Below are 19,907 nucleotides of genomic sequence, written 5' to 3' on the forward strand. Positions count from 1 at the left end.
CAATACATTCTCATTAATCATTTAAAGCTGCAAGCCTCATTTACACCTAGGCGTCGGGCAACCGTCACTTGCCCGTCGAAGACGGCAAACAACCCGATGTAAATAGTGAATCGTCAGATGACTGGCGATCTTCGGCAACATTATTGACGTATTTTTTTTTGCAACATCGCATAGGTATCACTCGTTTGTATAAAAACACCGTACAAGTGTGTAATGTATTCCCTGCTTTAGAAACAGTTGTTTTTTTTTTTTCGGAATTTTTGGTTATAAGGACTTGTCTACCCAAACTTGAGGACTTTTTTATGTGCTAGACAAAGAGATGAAAAAATCATTTTGGCCTAGATTTATGGCGAATTAGTAAAATTGGCATTGGCAGCACTGGGCCGTAAAGCGAACTAGTCTGCCCATTATTCCGTGTAAACGGTGAGTCAACTGCGTCGCCCTTAGAGGATGGAAAATAATTCCATAGTCTAAGGCCTAAGGCGTCGCCTGTCACCAAAAAGAGCCATTACACATACTATATAGGCACAGTGTAAAGAACTTGTCCACACATCGCCTTTGAAGTCTTGCGAAATGTCACTTTCGTCTTGACATTACATCATACCGGAGGGTTGTCACCATGTATTTTTTTATTTAGTCAGTTGGGGTGGGTTGTTAAAGTGGGGCTTTCTCACAAGCCGTTTTATATTATGTCCAGTAGTTGTAGTGTAAAGAATATAATTGAAAAAATAAAAAAATTATGTTTAAACGTTTCATTTTAAACAAAATACTCTTTTACTCAATTTTTTCCGATTAATCGGGTTTTGCGTCAATCCAAAGAAAATAATATTAATAAGCATTTACTTAACTACTTTGTTTATGTATTGTGTTAAGTCTATCAAGGATTTAATTATTAAATTCATAATCATCAACCCCGATAACAGCTAAAACGATACCCATATTGCTCTTATTTGAATAGTTGTGCCCGCCACCTTGGATTTAGAAATAAATGCCATATTCGTAATGAGCACCTCCAAATACCTCGAAAGTGATACCCATATTGCATTTATTCAAAAGTTGTGTCTGCCATCTTGGATTTAGAAATAAATGTCATTTTTGTAATGATTACCATCAAAAATTAATTTTTGAAAATTCTTGTCCACCATCTTAGATTTAGAAATTAATACCATATTCGTAATAAGCACTCCCAAACATTTCAAAAACGATATCTATAATTATTAATTTCATTTCAGAAGCCCGGTCCGCCATTTTGGACATAAAAATAAACGCCATATTTATATGTAATTAGCACCCACTAAAACACTGACAATGGTACCCATATTAATTTTAATTGAAAAAGTCATGTTCGTCATCTTGGATTAAGAAATAATACTATATTCGAATAGATAATGGGTAAAAGCAAGCAGCTTGATTTTAGTCGCGACACGTTGTAAAAGTCATTGTGCTTTTAAAATATTAGCAAAATATAATTTCATTACCTAAAACTCCAAACAAAATAAAATTATTGGAATCACGTTTCTTCTCCTTGCGTATGCGGAAACTGATGTTTGATTTTTATTTAGGCGAGATGATGATATGCATTCTCTAACAGTACAATTTGTGTGTACAATTTTCCATCCAACAAATCACTACAACAGTCACACGATATATTTATCGTAAATGACACAACCCTGAATGGTTTGTCCCGAATGGATGTAATAAGTGTATGGCAGTTCGGGTTCGTACCCGCCCCTCACTCGCTCCACACATTCGGCACGATTGATTTGTTTAGACGTGTGTCCGTAGGCCGACTGTAAGGAATAATTGGTTAGACTATAATAAAGGACCTTTATTTATTTTTAGGACATTTGTTTGTTGGAGTGTTGTTCGCCAGTAACGAGCACGACTGAATGTTTTGCACCAACTTCTCAACTGTAAAAATCACTGTAATGAGGTTGTCTGAGAGACAAGTTAACGATTGACAGGCTGCTATATTACATTACAGGTAAATTATTATATTACATTATATTACACTTTATTATTATATTAAATATGTTAATTTCAACTGATCTAAGTAACTTTCACTTAGTGTTGGGTCGTGGAAAAATGTCCATTTTGAAAAAAATAATATTATTCAGAAAAATATTCTGTTTTCCGGATATTTTTCCTTTAATTTTTCTCATTTGATGTTGACACCTGTCAAAAGTTGAAGTTACTAACGACAACGATGGAGCAAGGTTTTTCGCTGTTGTGAAATTATTTTAAATTTCGTTTTTCTGTAAGTGATTTTAGCTATACAAGTTTATTTTATTATTCACGTAAATAAAACTTCAAAAGATATTTGTAAACGTAGAACGTAATATGAACCTCCCAAATTATATATTTCCAACTTTTGAAATTTTTCAAATTTTAAAGGAATTTTTCCGGAAAAATTTTCACCATTCAAAATTTTTCGGAAATGTACCCAACAGTCCGCAAGTTTATCCAAACATCCCCATCCACACGTTTGTTGCTTGCGAGCAGAGATGGGCAAGCGCCCGGGTTTTAACCACAGACTTCCATTTTATAAGTCTGTGGTTTTAACCCGGCAGGAAAATGTGAGCAGAAACTATTTGCAACTAAATATTTTTCGCAAATCAAGTTTGTTTGTTGTATTATGTTAATTGTTGTATGTTAAATGATATTTGTTGCAAAACGTTCAATTTCATTAATTTCCTCATTCAAATTCATCTAAAAAAAGCCACGAAAAACACGATAAGACGAGTGAGTGTGTAGCTCCACCAGCTCACTCGCTCCTTTTTACCAGAGAAACGTACCCCATCACTGTTTAGTTCTAGTAATCAAGAATTTTAAAAACTGACATTTAAATAATTAAGTTTTAGTCTAGTTTTCAACAAAAAAGAATATTTATACCTATGAGAACTGATATTTAATGGCTTTAGAAATATGTGTGAAAATAAATGTTTTGGTCACTTCTGTGTGGTATTTCCTCGAAAAAACTACATTGTTTTTTATAGTCTTGTATTATACGATTGTTTTTAAATTACTTTAATTTCATTTCTCATCTCAACTGCTTTTGCAGTTAATAATGGCACAACGATTTTTCGCATTTTCGACTGGTGTTCATCTACGATAACGGTCGAGCGCGTTCTGAAGTGTAGCAGCGGCAACTGAGTGAATTCCACTTACTTTGGGCACGCGAAGTACGTACATTTGGCGCGTCTATCCAAATATATGTCTGTAGCTTTAATCCACTGCTTGCGAGGGCTTGCTTTAGGCAGGTTTGGCACCGAGGAGGGAACCGTCCCCGTCGTGCCACGAGTACGGCGCTGCAGATGACACCGCGCAGCACACCCTAGAGGTGTGCAGCCGGTGGGATGGACAGCGCCGCACTCTGACGGGGACTGTAGGGCAGGACCTCTCGCTGCCGAGCGTGGTTGCCGCCAGGCTCGGTAGCGAGGAGTCCTGAGAGGCGGTGGTCTCCTTTTGCGCAGAGGTTATATCGCAAAAGGAGGCCGCGGAGCGGGTGCGCGAGGACGCGGCAGACGCGCACCCGCTTCGGCGCAGACGTACGGGGAGAAGACGAAGTCAGTTCGCTGCTCGCCTGATCCCCTAGTGAAGCCAGCGGGCTCTGGACAGGGACTCCGGAGCCTGCATTGCACGACCGCACTCGTCTGGGGGGCGGGTCGGAGGACAACCGACTCACCCCTCCGTTGGCGCGGGAGCCCTGGCGCAAGCTAGGGCGGCCGAGCGGCGTCGTGGTGTATATTCACCGATCCCAAGGCGCCGACTCAACCGGCGAGGGGCAAACCCGGGGGGGGGGGGGTTTTGGGCGTTAGTGGGGTTTAGTGGGGTCTGGAGGGAGAGTCCTCACATAATCCCTGAGTCTCCCTGGGCTCAGGGGTATCCATAAAGATTTCCCCCGCGTCAAAAACAAAAAACAAAAGGCAGGCTTGGCAAAAAAAAAAAGGCTTGGCAAGCATGTGGACGTGTCGACGAGTCGAGTGACGTTCGTTCCTAATTTTGTCTATGGCGTTAGTGAAATCTGTCTGTCTGCACCTTAGAGGATGGAAAAAAGTCTGCACCTTATAGGATGGAACAAAATCTGCAAACTGCTTTATCTATTGAAGATTTGGCTTCGCCCCATTGACTTACAAATAAATGGACGATGGGTCTAATACAAAAACCACGAAAAAAAATGTCCCAAGTCAACCTATTTAAACGTATTGACATATAAAGGAATATAAAAAGCTAAAACGTTGGATTTAAATTGTAATGTCATTGCAGTACTGCCTAATTTTGCCTGCAACAATTGAAAGGCGCAAAAAAAACACCATATTCAGCTTCTACTGGAAACTTACCAAAATGCACCATATGTAGCTTCTAGTGAAAACTACTTGAACATAGGTATAATGGAGTAGCCTTTATTATTTATAAATAAATTTTATACGTAAATGTTGAATTTTATACAATGCCATTTATTATATTAGCTAGGGTATCTGACTTTTTTTCTTGAGTTTCGAGAATTCTCGTACCCGATTTCTCGAGTTCTTCGAGAAATTTTTAAAACCCGTACAAATTAACTATTAAAGAAAATGTGAACTTTTCGAAAGTTATTTTGGCCTGGGTGTTCTGAGTTATGCCCCGGAATAAATTCCATCGTTCTTGGTCCCAGGTTCGATTCCCAGTAGAACCAATTTGGGAAATGAACTTTTGTAAATTGGTTCTGCGCTGGGATTCTGTTGCTCTGATACTCATGGGGAGTATGTACAGAGAATTCCCTAGTTTCAAACCAGGTGATTGTGTTACAATAGAATACCAAGATCAGAACCGTTTAGAAAAGTTAATTTGTTAAATTGATCCTACCGGTATCGAACCCGGGAACTTCTCATCCAGTGCCCACACTGCAAACCATTAGGCTATCAAGGTTGTTACTATTTGTATTATAGTGCAGTGTTTTTGTTCACTCATTGATGTAATCACATACCGAAGCTTTAATGTTATGGTCTTTTATCAAGCTTGCATCAGCTCTGGTTTCCTTTCTTTTCTTACCATTTTCTTAACCCGTTCGTGCATAGTACTGAAATTATATTACGCTCAAAAACGTCACCACTTTTCTATATGCCGTAGTGCTTACCTACATTGCTTCAATACAATTATTAGAGTTTATCACTGACGACGGTTGATTCCGTCAACAGGCATGCAAATAGTGTGCATGAAAAAGTACGACTATGACGGTAGAAGGGTATTTGTCGTTGTGAGATAATTACAAAATTAAAATGTGCGATATTGATTGCGCAAGAGAAACGCTTTCTAAAATAAAACTTAGGTACTAATTAATAATAATAATTATAATAACGCACACACTCAACATTGCCCCGCATTAGGGAAACCCTGTGTCGCGGGTGCCATGGGCACACATATAGACAACCACAAATTACACCCAAACTCACGAGAGAAATAAATGTAGCCCATAGATATATTTCTCCCGAAAAACCTAAAAAAATACTTTCGTGATTATGGAAATTCATGCAAAAGTTATTTCGGGCAAACGTATTTTCGCTCTTCTGATTCGTAACCCCGAGCCGTAGAAAGAGTACAACAATATTTGAAAGTATTACTAACATGTATTAAAAATATTTTAGTAATAACATTAGCATCAAAGCGACTCTATGAAATTTTTGTTCTAAATATTTGAAACGCTTGTGTTTCAAACAATTGAAAATGACGAGATGGGTCTCGTTCAGTCTTTTACGCAAGCAATGAGTCGGAAAGAGACAGTGAGCTATTTGATTATTTTGATTGCTTTTGTAATTTATATTTACGATTAATTTAAATATAAATTAAATACTACATAAACTAGTGCATAAAATTACACTTTTAAATGATAACTATGATAACACAATTTGTACTTACTGAAAATATGATATACCACCCTGTTTTTTCACTTTAATTGAGTAATTTTTACAAGGTTTCACTATACAATACGGCATCATTGACAAGCGCGCTATCAGTCGAACAAACGAAGACTAAAGCGTGATTGACGCTCTGTATACGTTTTTAACGCCTTGTAACTTCGGACGCTTTTTAGCGCGGACCCGACGTCCATTTATTTGTAAATCAATGCTTCGCCCTAATAAAATGAAAAGTTGAAGAAAAATTGAAATCTAAGATTTGGCAGTATGGCTAGACGCCTTAGCCTGTACCGGATTACGAAAAATGTTACTACTACCACCACAAATTACTAATTGTCTGTGGCAGGAATGGCGATTTGCGATTGATAAGGAAATTTAGATTAGAAATTTGGTTGTTGTAAGCAAGAGAATTCCGTGGTATATTACTTTGTTATAAACCAGTTCCTTGCGTTTGTGGTTTGTGAACATTGGTTACATCCTAAGACGTTGCCTATTATGCTCTGAAGGTAAGTGATGACCACACTTTGTCACCTTCATTTCTGTCCTCAAAAGTATTATTTGTTGTGATATTGGAATGTTTATTATTATTTTTAGATCGGCAATTATGTCGATCTTTGATTCAGTTTTGCGAGAATCTCATTTAATATGTAAAATGTGCACTTGATGTCTCCGATGTCATAAAAGAGAAAGGCGCATTGTTCACTATTTTTCTTAAGCTGTAACCTACTTATTTTCGCGTTTGCGTCTATTTTGCGCAGTAATAATTATAGTGGAAATCACTCACGTTGTACGAGTACAATGGGAAGCAATATTTAATACGAACCCTGTTTATAAACAATAAAAAAATAGCACGTTGTGCATACTTGACTAAAATAGTGATGGATAACTTTTAACATTTGTTCCCTTACATTTTTATCGTATGTTATGCAAGCAATGAATATGCATGGTGTTTTATTAGCAAAGCCCTTTGATGTTGACAAGTTATTGAAGCATTGAAGAATTTACGAATTTCTGCCAATTCTGATTGAGAGCACGTTTAAATAAAAAATATTTTTAATAGGTGAAATGTTGTTTCATAGATATTGCCTCATATATGATTAATTAAACAATAGTAGCCTAATATTCAAAGCTTTGAGAAAAAATAGGACCCAACAATTTTATTTTAAAAATTACATGGAGTTAACAAATATTGATCAAATGGTAGACATTCATACTTGTGGACATTTAACAACTTCCGTAAAAAAAAACACCATGCATACTTTGTTATTATCTTTAAATAACAGGTGTTGAAAAAAATACATAAAGTGAAGATATTGTAGTTACCCTAAGTTTTGTTAGGCTGACAACTAAGCCTTTATAAAAGATTAAGCAAATAATGATTAACTCTGATTTTTATATTATTTTTGTAAACTAAAATATTTAAGATTATAATATTAATAAAAAGAATTTATGTTTGTTCTCAAAGAAAGCAAAATATAAGTGTTATATGGTCATTCCACCCAACATTGTTGAATTACTGAACATAATATAGCTTCAGAAACGTCTCTAGGTGTTGTGACAGTCAAGAAACAATTTGGTATACTTACATTAATTATTATGATGGCTTCCCACTACATTTGTAATCAATTGTAATGATTCTTAGTTCAAAACATTTTGGGTGATGTAGATATTAACAAAATAAACAAAGAGCTCGCATTTAGAGCAATTTATGTCATCAACTAAGATTACTTTCAATGCTAGATTTGGTTTTGGTGTGAGATCAGTTTACTTTGGCTGCTCTTCCCTGGTTATTTTAGAAGGAGATTATCTTACTTACTTCACTTAGCAAACTTATTCCCATAGACACATTTTATTGCTACTAGAAATGAAGAATGTAATTGAGGTTATAATTGAGGCGGTCACTGCAAAAGTGGTGTAACCCACATTCAATTTTTAAATCAAATAAAATGTTATTAAATTTTTAATAATTAGTTTTTTTTATACATGAAAGGAGCATCCAAATATAAAATAATTAAGTAATTTAGTATCATTTAATTTTACTTTCTCCACGGCCAGACTAGCCGGACTTATAACCGGCTGGCAGGTTAGTGAAGAGACATCAATGTGGGATCATAAACATACAAGATTTATTCTGGGGACAGAAGTGTCTGCCAACCCACTACATTTAGGAATCCAATAGGAAGGTTCCGCAGTGGAAGGTCAAACTGCGAAACCTAAGAGAGAAAACCCTTCAATAGGGCCAAGCTAACAAAGGAATGGGAGAGCTATAGGAAGGCCCTAACCAACTTTAACAAGTATATAAGGAATGCCAAGGAAACATTGTGTAGGCGGTTTCATGAAGGTGCACATAGAGTGACCCCGACAAGTGGCTTGGGCTATCATAAGCTCATTTAAATTATATAAATCCCCAAGTGAGGACAGTGTTACTCCCATCTTGCTGCAGTAGGTGTGCTTTTGCCATTCCTGGTTAAATATAATATATGTATAAGGAGCCAGTCTTGCTTGGGGACACATACTGATACAATGGACAATTTGTAGAGTTGTTTTTATACCAAAGGTAGGCAGAAAGGACTACTCTCTTGCAAAGTTCTTTAGACCCATCTGCTCGACAGAAGAGGCTGGCCGAGGAAGAAGCATCGTTTTTGCTTAAGGCAATGGAGAAGGTACCTAATCACATTAGGCCTTTGTCCTTAATATATAGTCCTATCCTCTATTATAAGCTCAGTCCAAAACTCACAAGATGGCAGCAATGTCTACTCAATTGCAGCGACATAACTGTATTTTAGTTACTAACCTGCTTTTCAATTATTATGAATTTTGTTTTTGCAAGTGTTTGTCTGTTACTCTATTCGAAAACCGTCTGTAATATGAATACTTGATTAATGATTCATCATGACTTCCTGAAATATTATTCTATTTTGTACACTAAAAGCTGCTCTTAATAGAGAATTTTGGTTTTTGTGTGTTGAGTAATATACATATTTGATGTACTATTTTGTTATTGGTTATAAACATATTTCTGAGCAATAATTTGTTTAATATTAATACAGTGTTTTTTGTTTTTTAGGTATACCAAAGTATAAGGGCTATTCAAGGTAATTAATTTCAACTTTTTATCACAACTTCACACAAAGGGTCATTAAAAGTTTATGTGATTATTGTAAATGAAAGTATATTTTCTGAGCTTCTACTCACGTTTTAGTTTATACATTATGTTGAAAAAGTTAATTTATTTTGTAAGGAGGCAATGTATTGATGAGTATGTATTAATAAATATACATATATTAATAAAAATATACATTAATGTATTTTATATTATGAATATTTTCCTTTATTATATTCTTTGTGTTTTTATTTGTAGAAGTGTTCTGGTCAATATGCAAGGAATGTTGCCTTAAATTTGTTATCAGTAGGCAGTTGGCAAACTGTTTAATAAAGACTAATAATTTCAAGGCAAAGGTACAGATATACAAGAACAGGTGTTCTTGTACCCTTAAACAACATTTACACATGTATGTATGCTATGCAACATTAATATTTTGCACTATTGGAGTGTGCTCTCAGTGAATACATATCCATTTTAGTTTAATACCTTATTTTCCTGCGATGAATCAGTGTCACAGTACATGTTAGGGTTGGCTTACACTAGAGCTAGACCTTTGCCCACTTGCGAAAAACTTATGTCTTTTTGATGTCAAAAGTACTAGCAGGATCCAAAATAAGCTTTTCAGCTTTGTATTGTTGAATACAGATGGCGGAAGTGGATCCGGAGACGCTGCTTGAATGGCTGCTAACGGGGCAGGGCGACGAGCGCGATATGCAGCTCATCGCCCTTGAACAACTGTGCATGCTGCTGCTCATGTCTGATAATGTCGATCGGTGCTTTGAAAGGTTTGTGTATTAGCAGAGATCAGGATATCCGTTTTTTAATCAATAGTAATAGTAATCGGGTCCAAACTTCCTAATAACAAATGCAGCTGCCTTAATATGTATAGCAAATTAAAGCGCTTCCAAGAATAGTGAAGCCTTAGTGCTATATCAAAGCTGGTGGTACTATCTCCCTCTGGTTAATTATTGCAGTTCTTGTCCATTTCGTTTCTTTTGAATGTTAAAAAATAAATGTCGGTTTGTTTGAAAAAAACAAATAACGCGATTTAAATCCGGAAATTTCATTTCATTTCGTTTCATTTCCTATGTGTAACAATCGCGAAAACCTAAGAACTCGACGGTAAAAGTAGTTTAGTGTCATTGTTTACAGTATGACTGGCCATTCTCTTATCTTGGCTTGTGATTCATCTTTGTAGTTTTTTTAATTGTCATTTTGTTACCCTATAAATAAAAACCAGAATAAATAAAAACCAGATTGTTAAATTAGTAAATATCAGTTAGTTTCTAATTTTTGTGACTTTACTATCTCATGAGAAGAGCAGAATGTTCTCAATGCCAATTCTGTAACAAGTTGAAATACATGCTTCATTTAATGGAATGTGATCGATATGCGGGCTGTCGGGCCCAATATCAATTAAATGACATTGGTCAAGTAGGAGAGCTAAATTTTATGCTGGGCAACCTGTTGACGAAGAGTGCTGAAGCTCTTGTGAAGTTATATGAGATCTTTATTTCTAATGGTATTGCTCCAATACCTCTCATGGGAGTAGTGACAGATAAAGTAGGATAGTTATTTATATGTTAAACATTACGAGGCCGACATAAATGCCTGAATGTTTCAGACCTAAAATTAGATTTTTTTTTTTAATTGTGATTATCATAATTTTGCTGTTTTCATTGAAGGTTTTCATACATACATTGACTGTTGTCTTGATAATTAAAATGTCAACTGCACGAAAAAAAGTAAAATAACATACAGTTATTATGGTAATTAGAGAGTTATATAAAACTCTAAAATGTTGTTTCAGCTGCCCACCAAGAACTTTTTTGCCTGCACTCTGCAAGATTTTCCTGGATGAATGTGCACCAGATAACGTCCTAGAAGTCACAGCTAGAGCTATCACATATTATTTGGATGTTTCTGGTGAGTAAAACATAAACATGAAAACATTGTTTCCATGGACAACATTTATGAAATTATAAATTTTTTTAGTATATTCAATGTACGAAAGTAGCAATTTTAAAGGCGCTCTTTAGCTTATTTGGACATAATTGCCTTGTGATTATAATATTGTTATATGTTAAGTAAGCTGATATCTATAGTTTAAGACGAGACATTGATTATTGACAGCTGAGTGCACAAGGCGCATTGTGGCAATCGATGGCGCCGTTAAGGCTATCTGCAGCCGGCTTCTCACGGTTGACCCGAACAATCGCACTAGCAAGGATCTCGCTGAGCAGTGTATCAAAGTGAGTCATCATTTCATGCAGAATTTATAGTAGAACTCGCATACGGCAGTGTCATAACAGCTTATGTGATACCATTATCGCCAAATAACTACTTTTTACTGACAAAACTAACGGATAACTCACGGCGGACTAAAACTGTTTTCGCCGAGTCACCACTACGGAAGCTCATTATCACTGTTATCTATCAGTAGTCCGAAATATATTTTTCAGAAATAACGTTTGCTCGAATTTTCATAACCTTGAAAGTAATTTTGAGAGGAAAATGTTTTTTCTTTTAAACCTAACTTAATCTAATCTAACCAAACCTAATCGTGTTTTTGCTATAAACATCCAACATATCCTGAAAGAACAACGGTTTCGTTATAATTCGGTCTTCGGATAATTCGAAGTAAATCAGAGTAAAAAAGAAGTTCGAGTTTGTGATAGGTTACCCATTATCACGGACTGATTCGAAACGTGTCGAGCATTATATTTGACTTATATACGTGAGTTACGTTAGTTTAGTAGTAGGTTAATGCCTGAGTCTTACGGTAGTTTTCTATTTGAAACTGCTTTTTAATTATTATTGATCTTGTGTAAATGCAGGTATTGTTTGAAAATATCATTGCTTAGTTCTGAAATATTATATTATGTTGAAATTATGTAGGATATGTTTTGATTTCATGAGATAGATTTCTAGAGAAACTCAAATATATATTTCATTGATTATAATATTTATTTCATTGATTGAAGAAATATTATTTGCACCGATGAGTGTTATCTCTTGGAGTAGCTCATCCTTTCTATTACAATACAGTAATAAAACTATTAACTTTTCTTTTACTCAAAGCGTACATGGATTTAATGATATTGTATTCTAAAGATGAAGCGATAAGACGAATCATAATATTTCGCCAACTATAAGCAAAAAAACACTTGAAATCGTTATATTGATTAAATTTTGCTACTCATTCGTAAGGCAAATTCCCCTGAGACAAGTTGATTTTGTAGGTACTGGAGCTGGTATGCACTCGCGAAGCTGGTGCGGTGTGGGAAGGCGGCGGCCTGCCCGCCGTGCTGCACTTCATCACTCTCTATGGCACCTCCGTGCACAAGGACACATTGCATTCTGCCATGGCTGTGGTTTCACGGTTATTATTTTTTATTATATATTTATATATATTATATATTTTTATTTTTATTTACAACTTTATAAGTGTTATAAACTTTTTAAAATTATGTTAAAGTTGTATATGGTTTGGTCCTTTAGGAAGTCTAAAAAATATATAAAAGTTTAGAACAGAGGCTCCAGAACATGCCACATGCCATTTTTTTCTGTTCCGCATAGATCCCCGGTCTTCCTAATAAAGTTTTGAGGTTGAAGTTTTTACAAATTCATCAATTTACTTGTATTAAGACATTTGACACTGTGCTACTCACTTAGTTAAATTAATCTGTAGAATGAGAAACTTTATAAAAAAATATATATTAATTAAGTTTTATGCATTTATTTAACCGAATATAGCTAGGTAATTTATAAATATATAAAATAATTATAAAAAAGTATTTTGTAAGTATATAAGGTAATGTGGATTATTCTATTTATGGAAAGCTAAAGTTTTGGTCACTACTTACTTAAATGGGATCTACTTTCCTGAATCATAGGAGGTCGATATAAACCAGTTGGGAATCATCAGTTTAAAAGCGCAATATATCGTCAAGTGGTTAAGCAGTCCGTAATTGTCGTGCTATAAAATTATTTCTATTTACGTTTAATTTTAAATATATTGCTACTATTCTACTACTACTAAGAAAAGAGGGTTTTTATGTCCACTAAACTTGATTAATGGTATGTTTAGCATTGTTAACTAAATAATTAATATACAGAGTTTGCGGCAAAATGGAGCCAGGCGACGCAAGAGTAGGCGACGCGGTGTCATCTCTGTCAGCGCTGTTGCGGCATAGCGACGCCCGAGTTGCCGATGCCGCATTGAGGTGTTTTGCTTCCCTCGCTGACAGGTTTGCCAGGGCCCATGCTGACCCGGCTCCACTTGCTGAACATGGTAAATATTTTGTTATTTTATTTTATTTATTTATTTAGTTCAAGTCACATGACCCATGTAATATATACCTTAAGGACTAACATACATACAGTATAATAAAAACTATTTCTAACTAAGCTACACGAATTGCACTTGTCGGCGACATGTGGCGTAATATGGTGTCAGATAACCGGCTGCGGAATCGCCGATATATGACACCCTTCGACCAAAACTCTTCCTTCATGAAGGTCGGCAGATGTTCGGTCGGCACTCTCACCACAAATGAATTAAAATACGCGTTGTGGCGGGACTCCATCGAGTATATAGCCAGAAATAGAGACGAAATGTCATTTAATTTGTTTGAAACTATTCTGCCACATCATTACTGTGATAACTGCGCTCCGATTGTCTAGCCCGAGTTCGAAACAATTGACGGGTGTCGTCAACTGTTTCACTTCAAATCAACCAGTTAACTTGAGCTTTGCTATAATGGACGAAAATTGCTAAATTACATATTTAATATTTAATTACCTATGAAATGTGATCCCGTTTGTTTTGTAATTAGATGTTTTGCTGTTTTTCCGACATCACCGAATAGAACAGCACGACATTGTTAGAGATATTATCTTTATTACAATAAATACAGAATATTTTTTGGAATATACGGGTCACCGGTCAGTAGTTGGTCTGTCTATATTTCAGTGCAAACGAGAGTTGATATTTATAAGAGCTGTATCGCTAATGTGTTACCAGGAATATATGGCCCTTATTTCGTCTCTATTTCTGGTTATATACTCGATGCGGGACTCCAACCGCTCGACCCTCAGGGTGTGTTTGGCTTTATGTCTGATGTACTATCTATTCAGACTCCGTGAAGTAATGTAGTCGTGACAGGTACAGCAGTAATGCAGTCGTGAATATAACAAACCTCGAAACACGTTTACAATTAGCCAGTAACATTGATGATATCATTAGCACTGTTGTCTTATGCTAGGATTCTAGTTTCGTGTTCGCAAAATATTCTCCAAAAACCAATAAATATCTAGCCTAGCCTAGCTTGAATTAAATTTTAAGTTATCGCAGTCCATCGTTTGCATGTGAAATAATTCTTTTAATTCTTGTTATTAATAAGGATATCAAAATGTGTGATGCCGTCTGTATAAGTACTTTTTATGGTAATCCGAATGAAATAAATGAGTGAATGACTATATTTCACTCTTCAGTTAGACTTCAACCCGTGTGATTTGTTACATTTATAAAAATTCTAAAGTTTGAATGTAACAAAAACTAAAATTTTTAGTTGAGGTCAGGATTTCGTATTCTCTTTTTTGTTAAACAAGTTGGCTTATATCATATATTTTTTCACAGGTCTTATTGAAGAGCTGGTCCGGCGGTTAGGAAGTACGGAAAGTAGCGACGACAAATGCTTAGCGCCTTCTGTCTCCACTACGGTCAGTCTACTGTCTACTTTGTGCCGAGGGTCGGCACAGATCACACATGTAAGTTTTGCATTAATTTACCCATTGCGGGTTGGGGACTTGACGTTCTTCAACGTGCAGGTTTCATCACGATATCTTCTCTCACCGTTAAGGCCCATTTAGATGGAGAGAGTTATCGCACGATTAATGGCGAAAAATCGTACGCGACTATCGCAAGCAATAATCGCCATAAGATTATCGTATCACAATGTTTACATACAGGCAAGAACTGAAATCTCGCCTACGATTATGTCATAATACGCAATTCGCAAACAACTTAATCACCTCCTCTATTGTTTACGCAGAGAAATATATAGCAAAGAGATTCTTGCTTACGAGTTCTCGCTTTGCCTAAACTCGATTTCGTATGACATTTATTCAAGTTCATACGATTATCGTACAAATCGGTTCGAACCGTTTTGAGTGCGAGAATTGCCATTCGAGTTTAGTGATTACTATTACTGTGTTTTTTGTTTTGTTTGTTAATTATTATTTTTAAAATTTTGTTTTCCTTATTTGTGTTATAATTTTTGTGGCGTTGCAATAAATGTCTATTCTATTCTAAATAATTAAGATTTGAAAAAACCGCTTATTGTGGGTTGTAGATCTCATTTCCCTGGTTCCAGTTATGTTAATAACTCAATTTCGCTAAAAACGGCGATTACATTAGTTATGGTAAGGATTCTATCCGAATTACACTTTGACCGCCCCATGACTACTTTGAGCATTTTTTTGCTATTCCTTGTTGTTTCGGATGTGGCCATTAACGCCCAGTTGAGTAACATATTAATGAGGTGTCTAAATGTTTCTAGGATTTAGTTCGTCTGGAATTGTGTTCGGCGATCGAGGCGGCGGTCCAGGCTGACGAGCGTTGGTGCTTAGAGTGTATGCGCCTCGTCGACCTTTTGCTCGTACTGCTTTGTGAGGGTCGACATGCTATACAGACGTAAGTATCAATCACGGATGTACCTCACACCGGTTTGGGTTTTGTTATGGACACATTTAGGTGAAGAATTGGAGAAAAAAAGTTTCATTTACAACCTTCGTGGATTTTACATATTTCAAAAACTGCCTAATGAGTAATTAATTTCCTGTCTTGGGTTTACAACAAAGTAAGCAACAAAATAAGTTATGGAAACTTTTGATGTAAAAGAAGTACTTTTTTCATCTAACAAACCAATTACACTGAGTTCTAAGTTATAATCAAACTTAATCTAATCTTAGAATACAATATATAGTAGGTATGTAGCGTAGTTAGCTATGTCTGGTCGTTACGCTCGTTTTTCTTAGGTAAACGCTGTCGCGACGGCTTATCAAGCCAGACGAAGCTGATAGAGGAGAGTTTATTACCCTTAACACGCGTACATGTTCGTGACAACCCAAGCAGCACACCCATATCTAAATATATACTATAAGACATCTAATAGAATTTAATTCGATTGAATATTTTAAGAGTTCAAATTCCCTCAAGATATCTCAAAGAAGGTTTCTAGATAATTTAAAGTAAAAGTGGGCACAACTTTATTAATAGATCACAAGAGTGCTTTGAGAAACTATCTGTAGGTAGTGTTAAGAGTCATTCTTATCTTTTTTCTGAAGTAACCCTTCTAGAATGCTACAAGACCATTTGTAGAATGTAGACAGTTTTTATTTAGTCTTGTAGATAGTTTTTAGATAATTTATAGTCTATGATAGTTTTCTTAGTAATGCTATTTTAAAACCAAAATACTAAAGCGTTACAAACATAGGACGCAATTCTCTTAATACTAATAGACTTCATGTTTAATGGCTTACAAAATATAAACTATCAAAATTGCAACATGGCGAAATTAGATATAATATTTCTGACTTTTTCGCGCAATGTTTAATCGGTTGGAAAGCGCAAATTGACGTGCGACTTTAAATACATTGTGAAAAGTGATGTAAAACCTGTCATAAAAGTAATGCGCTCGCTAAATTTTAAATATTTAAGTATAAAATATAAACTTAATAAAAATACAGTTATCGATTTTCGGTTTTAAATATTTATAGAAAGCTTAAATATACAAAATAACTCACAAAACAAACCATTTCCAAGAAGTTCTAGGCTTTTTCAACTTAGATTTACTTTTTAAAAAGAAAATAAATTTTTCTCGGCTACTTCATAGTCATTCTTTAAAAATAAAAATGGCGATAAGAACTTAAAGCTTTTTTCAAAACACTTTTTTCTATAGCTTTCTCTATAGAAAAACTTTAGAATACAAAAAGATTATTTTTACTTGCTTTTGGTTTACTTGACCTTGTAGAAGAACTTACACTCCTATGAAGTTTTTATGATTGTCTACGAAACGCGATGTTTCTAAGCGATTTTTTCTTTTGACAGTATTACAAAACCTTTATAAATATTAAGCGCATTATGCAATAAAAAACTTTTCAAAACACTAGGTCAAAAAAACAATTGAAAAAATCAAATTTGTCGCAAAAAAACGTTATTCTGTATAATTATATGGAATGTGTTATATATGACTAGAAAGGTGGATAAACTCCCTATCATATAAATATAAGGAATATTTTAATGACATACCTAACTTATGTTGGAAGAAATAAAATTTTCATTATAAATTTGAGGTTATTTCTTTACGCCAACCACATTTCACACAATGATTTCACTGTATTCCATTGATAGACGGCACAATACACATTCACAACATTGAAGTACAGTAGTTTACGCGCTCATTTCAATTGTTTTTATCATTTCACAACACGGAATTACTTCACAATGTTTATTTATTTGTCAACAAACAAATGCCGGCCATGACCGGCCCGAGCGCGAATTACGTATCCAGCGTTGCCAATTTGTAGGGAATTCCCCTTCTAGTGAAAAGTACTTGAACACAGGTATAATGGAGTAGCCTTTATTATTTATAAATAAATTTTATATGTAAATGTTGAATTTTATACAATGCCATTAATTACGAGTTAGGGTGTCTGATGTTTTTTTTCTTGAGTTTCGAGAATACTCGCACCCGATTTCTCGAGTTATTCGAGATTTTTTTTAAAAACCGTAAAAAATCAGCTCAATCAACTATAAAATTAAATGTGAACTTTTCGAAAGTTGTTTTGGCCTGGGTGTTCTGAGTTGTGCTCCGAAATAAATTCCATCGTTCTTGGTCCCAGGTTCGATTCCCGGTAGAACCAATTTGGGAAATGAACTTTTGTAAATTGGTTCTGCTCTGGGATTCTGTTGTTCTGATACTCATGGGGAGTATGTACAGAGAATTCCCTAGTTTCAGACCAGGTGATTGTCTTACAATAGAATACCAACACCAGAACCATTTAGAAAAGTTAATTTGTTAAATTGATCCTACCGGTATCGAACCCGGGAACTTCTCATCCAGTGCCCACAGTGCAAACCGTTAGGCTATCAAGGTTGTACTATTTGTATTATTATGCATTGTTTGCATGTGAAAGCTACAAATTGCTTAAACTTTAAAAAAAATCCTATTTAATTTGCAGTGTCAGTCTGCTTCAATTACCTTCTTTGTTTCTTAAGTTGGTATATTTTGTCATTCATCCACTTTTGATTTTTTTTAATGCATTTTGGCGGTGTAAGATGTTCTCTTTAATACTTGTCACTTTCTCCTTAAGTTCAAGCTATGTTTACTGGATAAATTCCTGCATTCTCTCCTTTCTATGCACAGTTCACTCATTGATGTAATCACATACCAAAGCTTTAATATAAGTTTAATAAAATTTAATATAATGCCTAGGCACCAAAAAAATGTTGGCAAAGCTGTTTTTAATTATTAATACAAAGATCGAACACTCAGAAAAAACACTCAGAAAAAATTCCTTCGATCCGACCGGATCGAAGGAATCACAGAAAAATTAGGACATTAGGAAATTAGGAATTTCAGAAGGAATTTTTTCTGTGTGTTTTTTCTGAGTGTTCGATCTTTGTATTAATAATTATAACAAACTAGTGGAGTAATTTCACAAAAAATCATTGAATATCAATTCAATAAAAAATTAATTAAAGCTGTTTTTTTAATTTTCGTAAGCCTTTGCTGGTTATGTACATATCCGATTGTCTGAAATGAGCCGAGCAAACAAATTTGTATATTTTCAGGATAAAATGTTCTTCTCGTCGCGATTCAGCTATTATATTTCTCCATAGTGAGCAAAGTATAGCTAAATATATCTCGAGGAAAACTGAAACAAATACATTTATTATGCCATGCCATGAGAAATGTACCGATGTTTAGATTTTTTTTAATTCAAATTTAACGTAAAGCCAAACTTTGATAATCCTGAAAACCGATTAATAATAAAACCGTCATGCTTTAGGGAGTTTTGGATGCTTATTACAAAGAAAAGACTAAGTTAGCTTAGGTTTGTTTTGTAATATTCTAAAAAAAAAACCTAAAAAAATACTTTCGGGATTATGGAAATTCATGCAAACGTTATTTCGGGCAAATGTATTTTCGGTCTTCTGATTCGTAACCCCAAGCCGTAGAAAGAGTACAACAATATTTGAAAGTATTACTAACATGTATTAAAAAATATTTTAATAATAACATTAGCATCAAAGCGACTCTATGAAATTTTTGTTCTAAACATTTCAAACGCTTGTGTTTGAAACAATTGAAATTGACGTGTTGGGTCTCATTCAGTCTTTTACGCAAGCTATGAGTCGGAAAGAGACAGTTAGCTATTTGATTATTTTGATTGCTTTTGTAATTTATATTTACAATTAATTTACGTATAAATTAAATACTATATATATACTAGTGCATAAAATAACACTTAAATGATAACTATGATAACACAATGTAGTACTTACTGAAAATATTTTTACTGCCTCCGTGGCCGAACGGTTACCATGCCGGACTGCCATGCAGAGGTCCCAGGTTCAATTCCCGGGTCGGGAGAAATATTTGTATGGCCTACATTTATTTCTCTCGTGAGTTTGGATGTAATTTGTGGTTGTCTACGTGTGTGTCCATGGCACCCGCGACACAAGGTTTCCCTAGTGCCAGTGTTGGGCAAAATTTAATTGTTCTGGCAATTAAAGATTGACAATTGTTTAATTGTCAATTGCGAAACAGCAGCAGGTTAGGGGACCGGTTGGGAGGCCCGGTTGGGGGCCCAGTTGGGGGGCCGGTTGGGGGCTCGGT

The 19,907-nt window shown here is 35.2% G+C and overlaps 1 protein-coding gene across 4 annotated transcripts in view; it reads left to right on the forward strand.

The window, feature by feature from the left end:
- The first annotated feature begins 6,296 nt into the window (after window positions 1-6,296).
- LOC113226817 (E3 ubiquitin-protein ligase Ufd4) overlaps window positions 6,297-19,907 on the forward strand; it is a 46,077-nt gene continuing 32,466 nt past the window's right edge. For all 4 annotated transcript variants that reach the window (XM_026459583.1, XM_026459585.1, XM_026459584.1 and 1 more), the window contains exons 1-9: window positions 6,297-6,400; window positions 8,962-8,989; window positions 9,646-9,785; window positions 10,811-10,926; window positions 11,134-11,252; window positions 12,243-12,382; window positions 13,119-13,294; window positions 14,642-14,772; window positions 15,564-15,697. In XM_026459583.1, the coding sequence (XP_026315368.1) occupies window positions 9,646-9,785; window positions 10,811-10,926; window positions 11,134-11,252; window positions 12,243-12,382; window positions 13,119-13,294; window positions 14,642-14,772; window positions 15,564-15,697 (956 nt within the window). In that variant the 5' untranslated portion in view covers window positions 6,297-6,400; window positions 8,962-8,989. The remainder of the gene's footprint in view (window positions 6,401-8,961; window positions 8,990-9,645; window positions 9,786-10,810; window positions 10,927-11,133; window positions 11,253-12,242; window positions 12,383-13,118; window positions 13,295-14,641; window positions 14,773-15,563; window positions 15,698-19,907) is intronic.

This window comes from Hyposmocoma kahamanoa, unplaced genomic scaffold (assembly GCF_003589595.1).
Source record: "Hyposmocoma kahamanoa isolate Upper Pololo Valley unplaced genomic scaffold, ASM358959v1 202, whole genome shotgun sequence".
In the NCBI taxonomy this organism is placed as follows: domain Eukaryota; kingdom Metazoa; phylum Arthropoda; class Insecta; order Lepidoptera; family Cosmopterigidae; genus Hyposmocoma; species Hyposmocoma kahamanoa.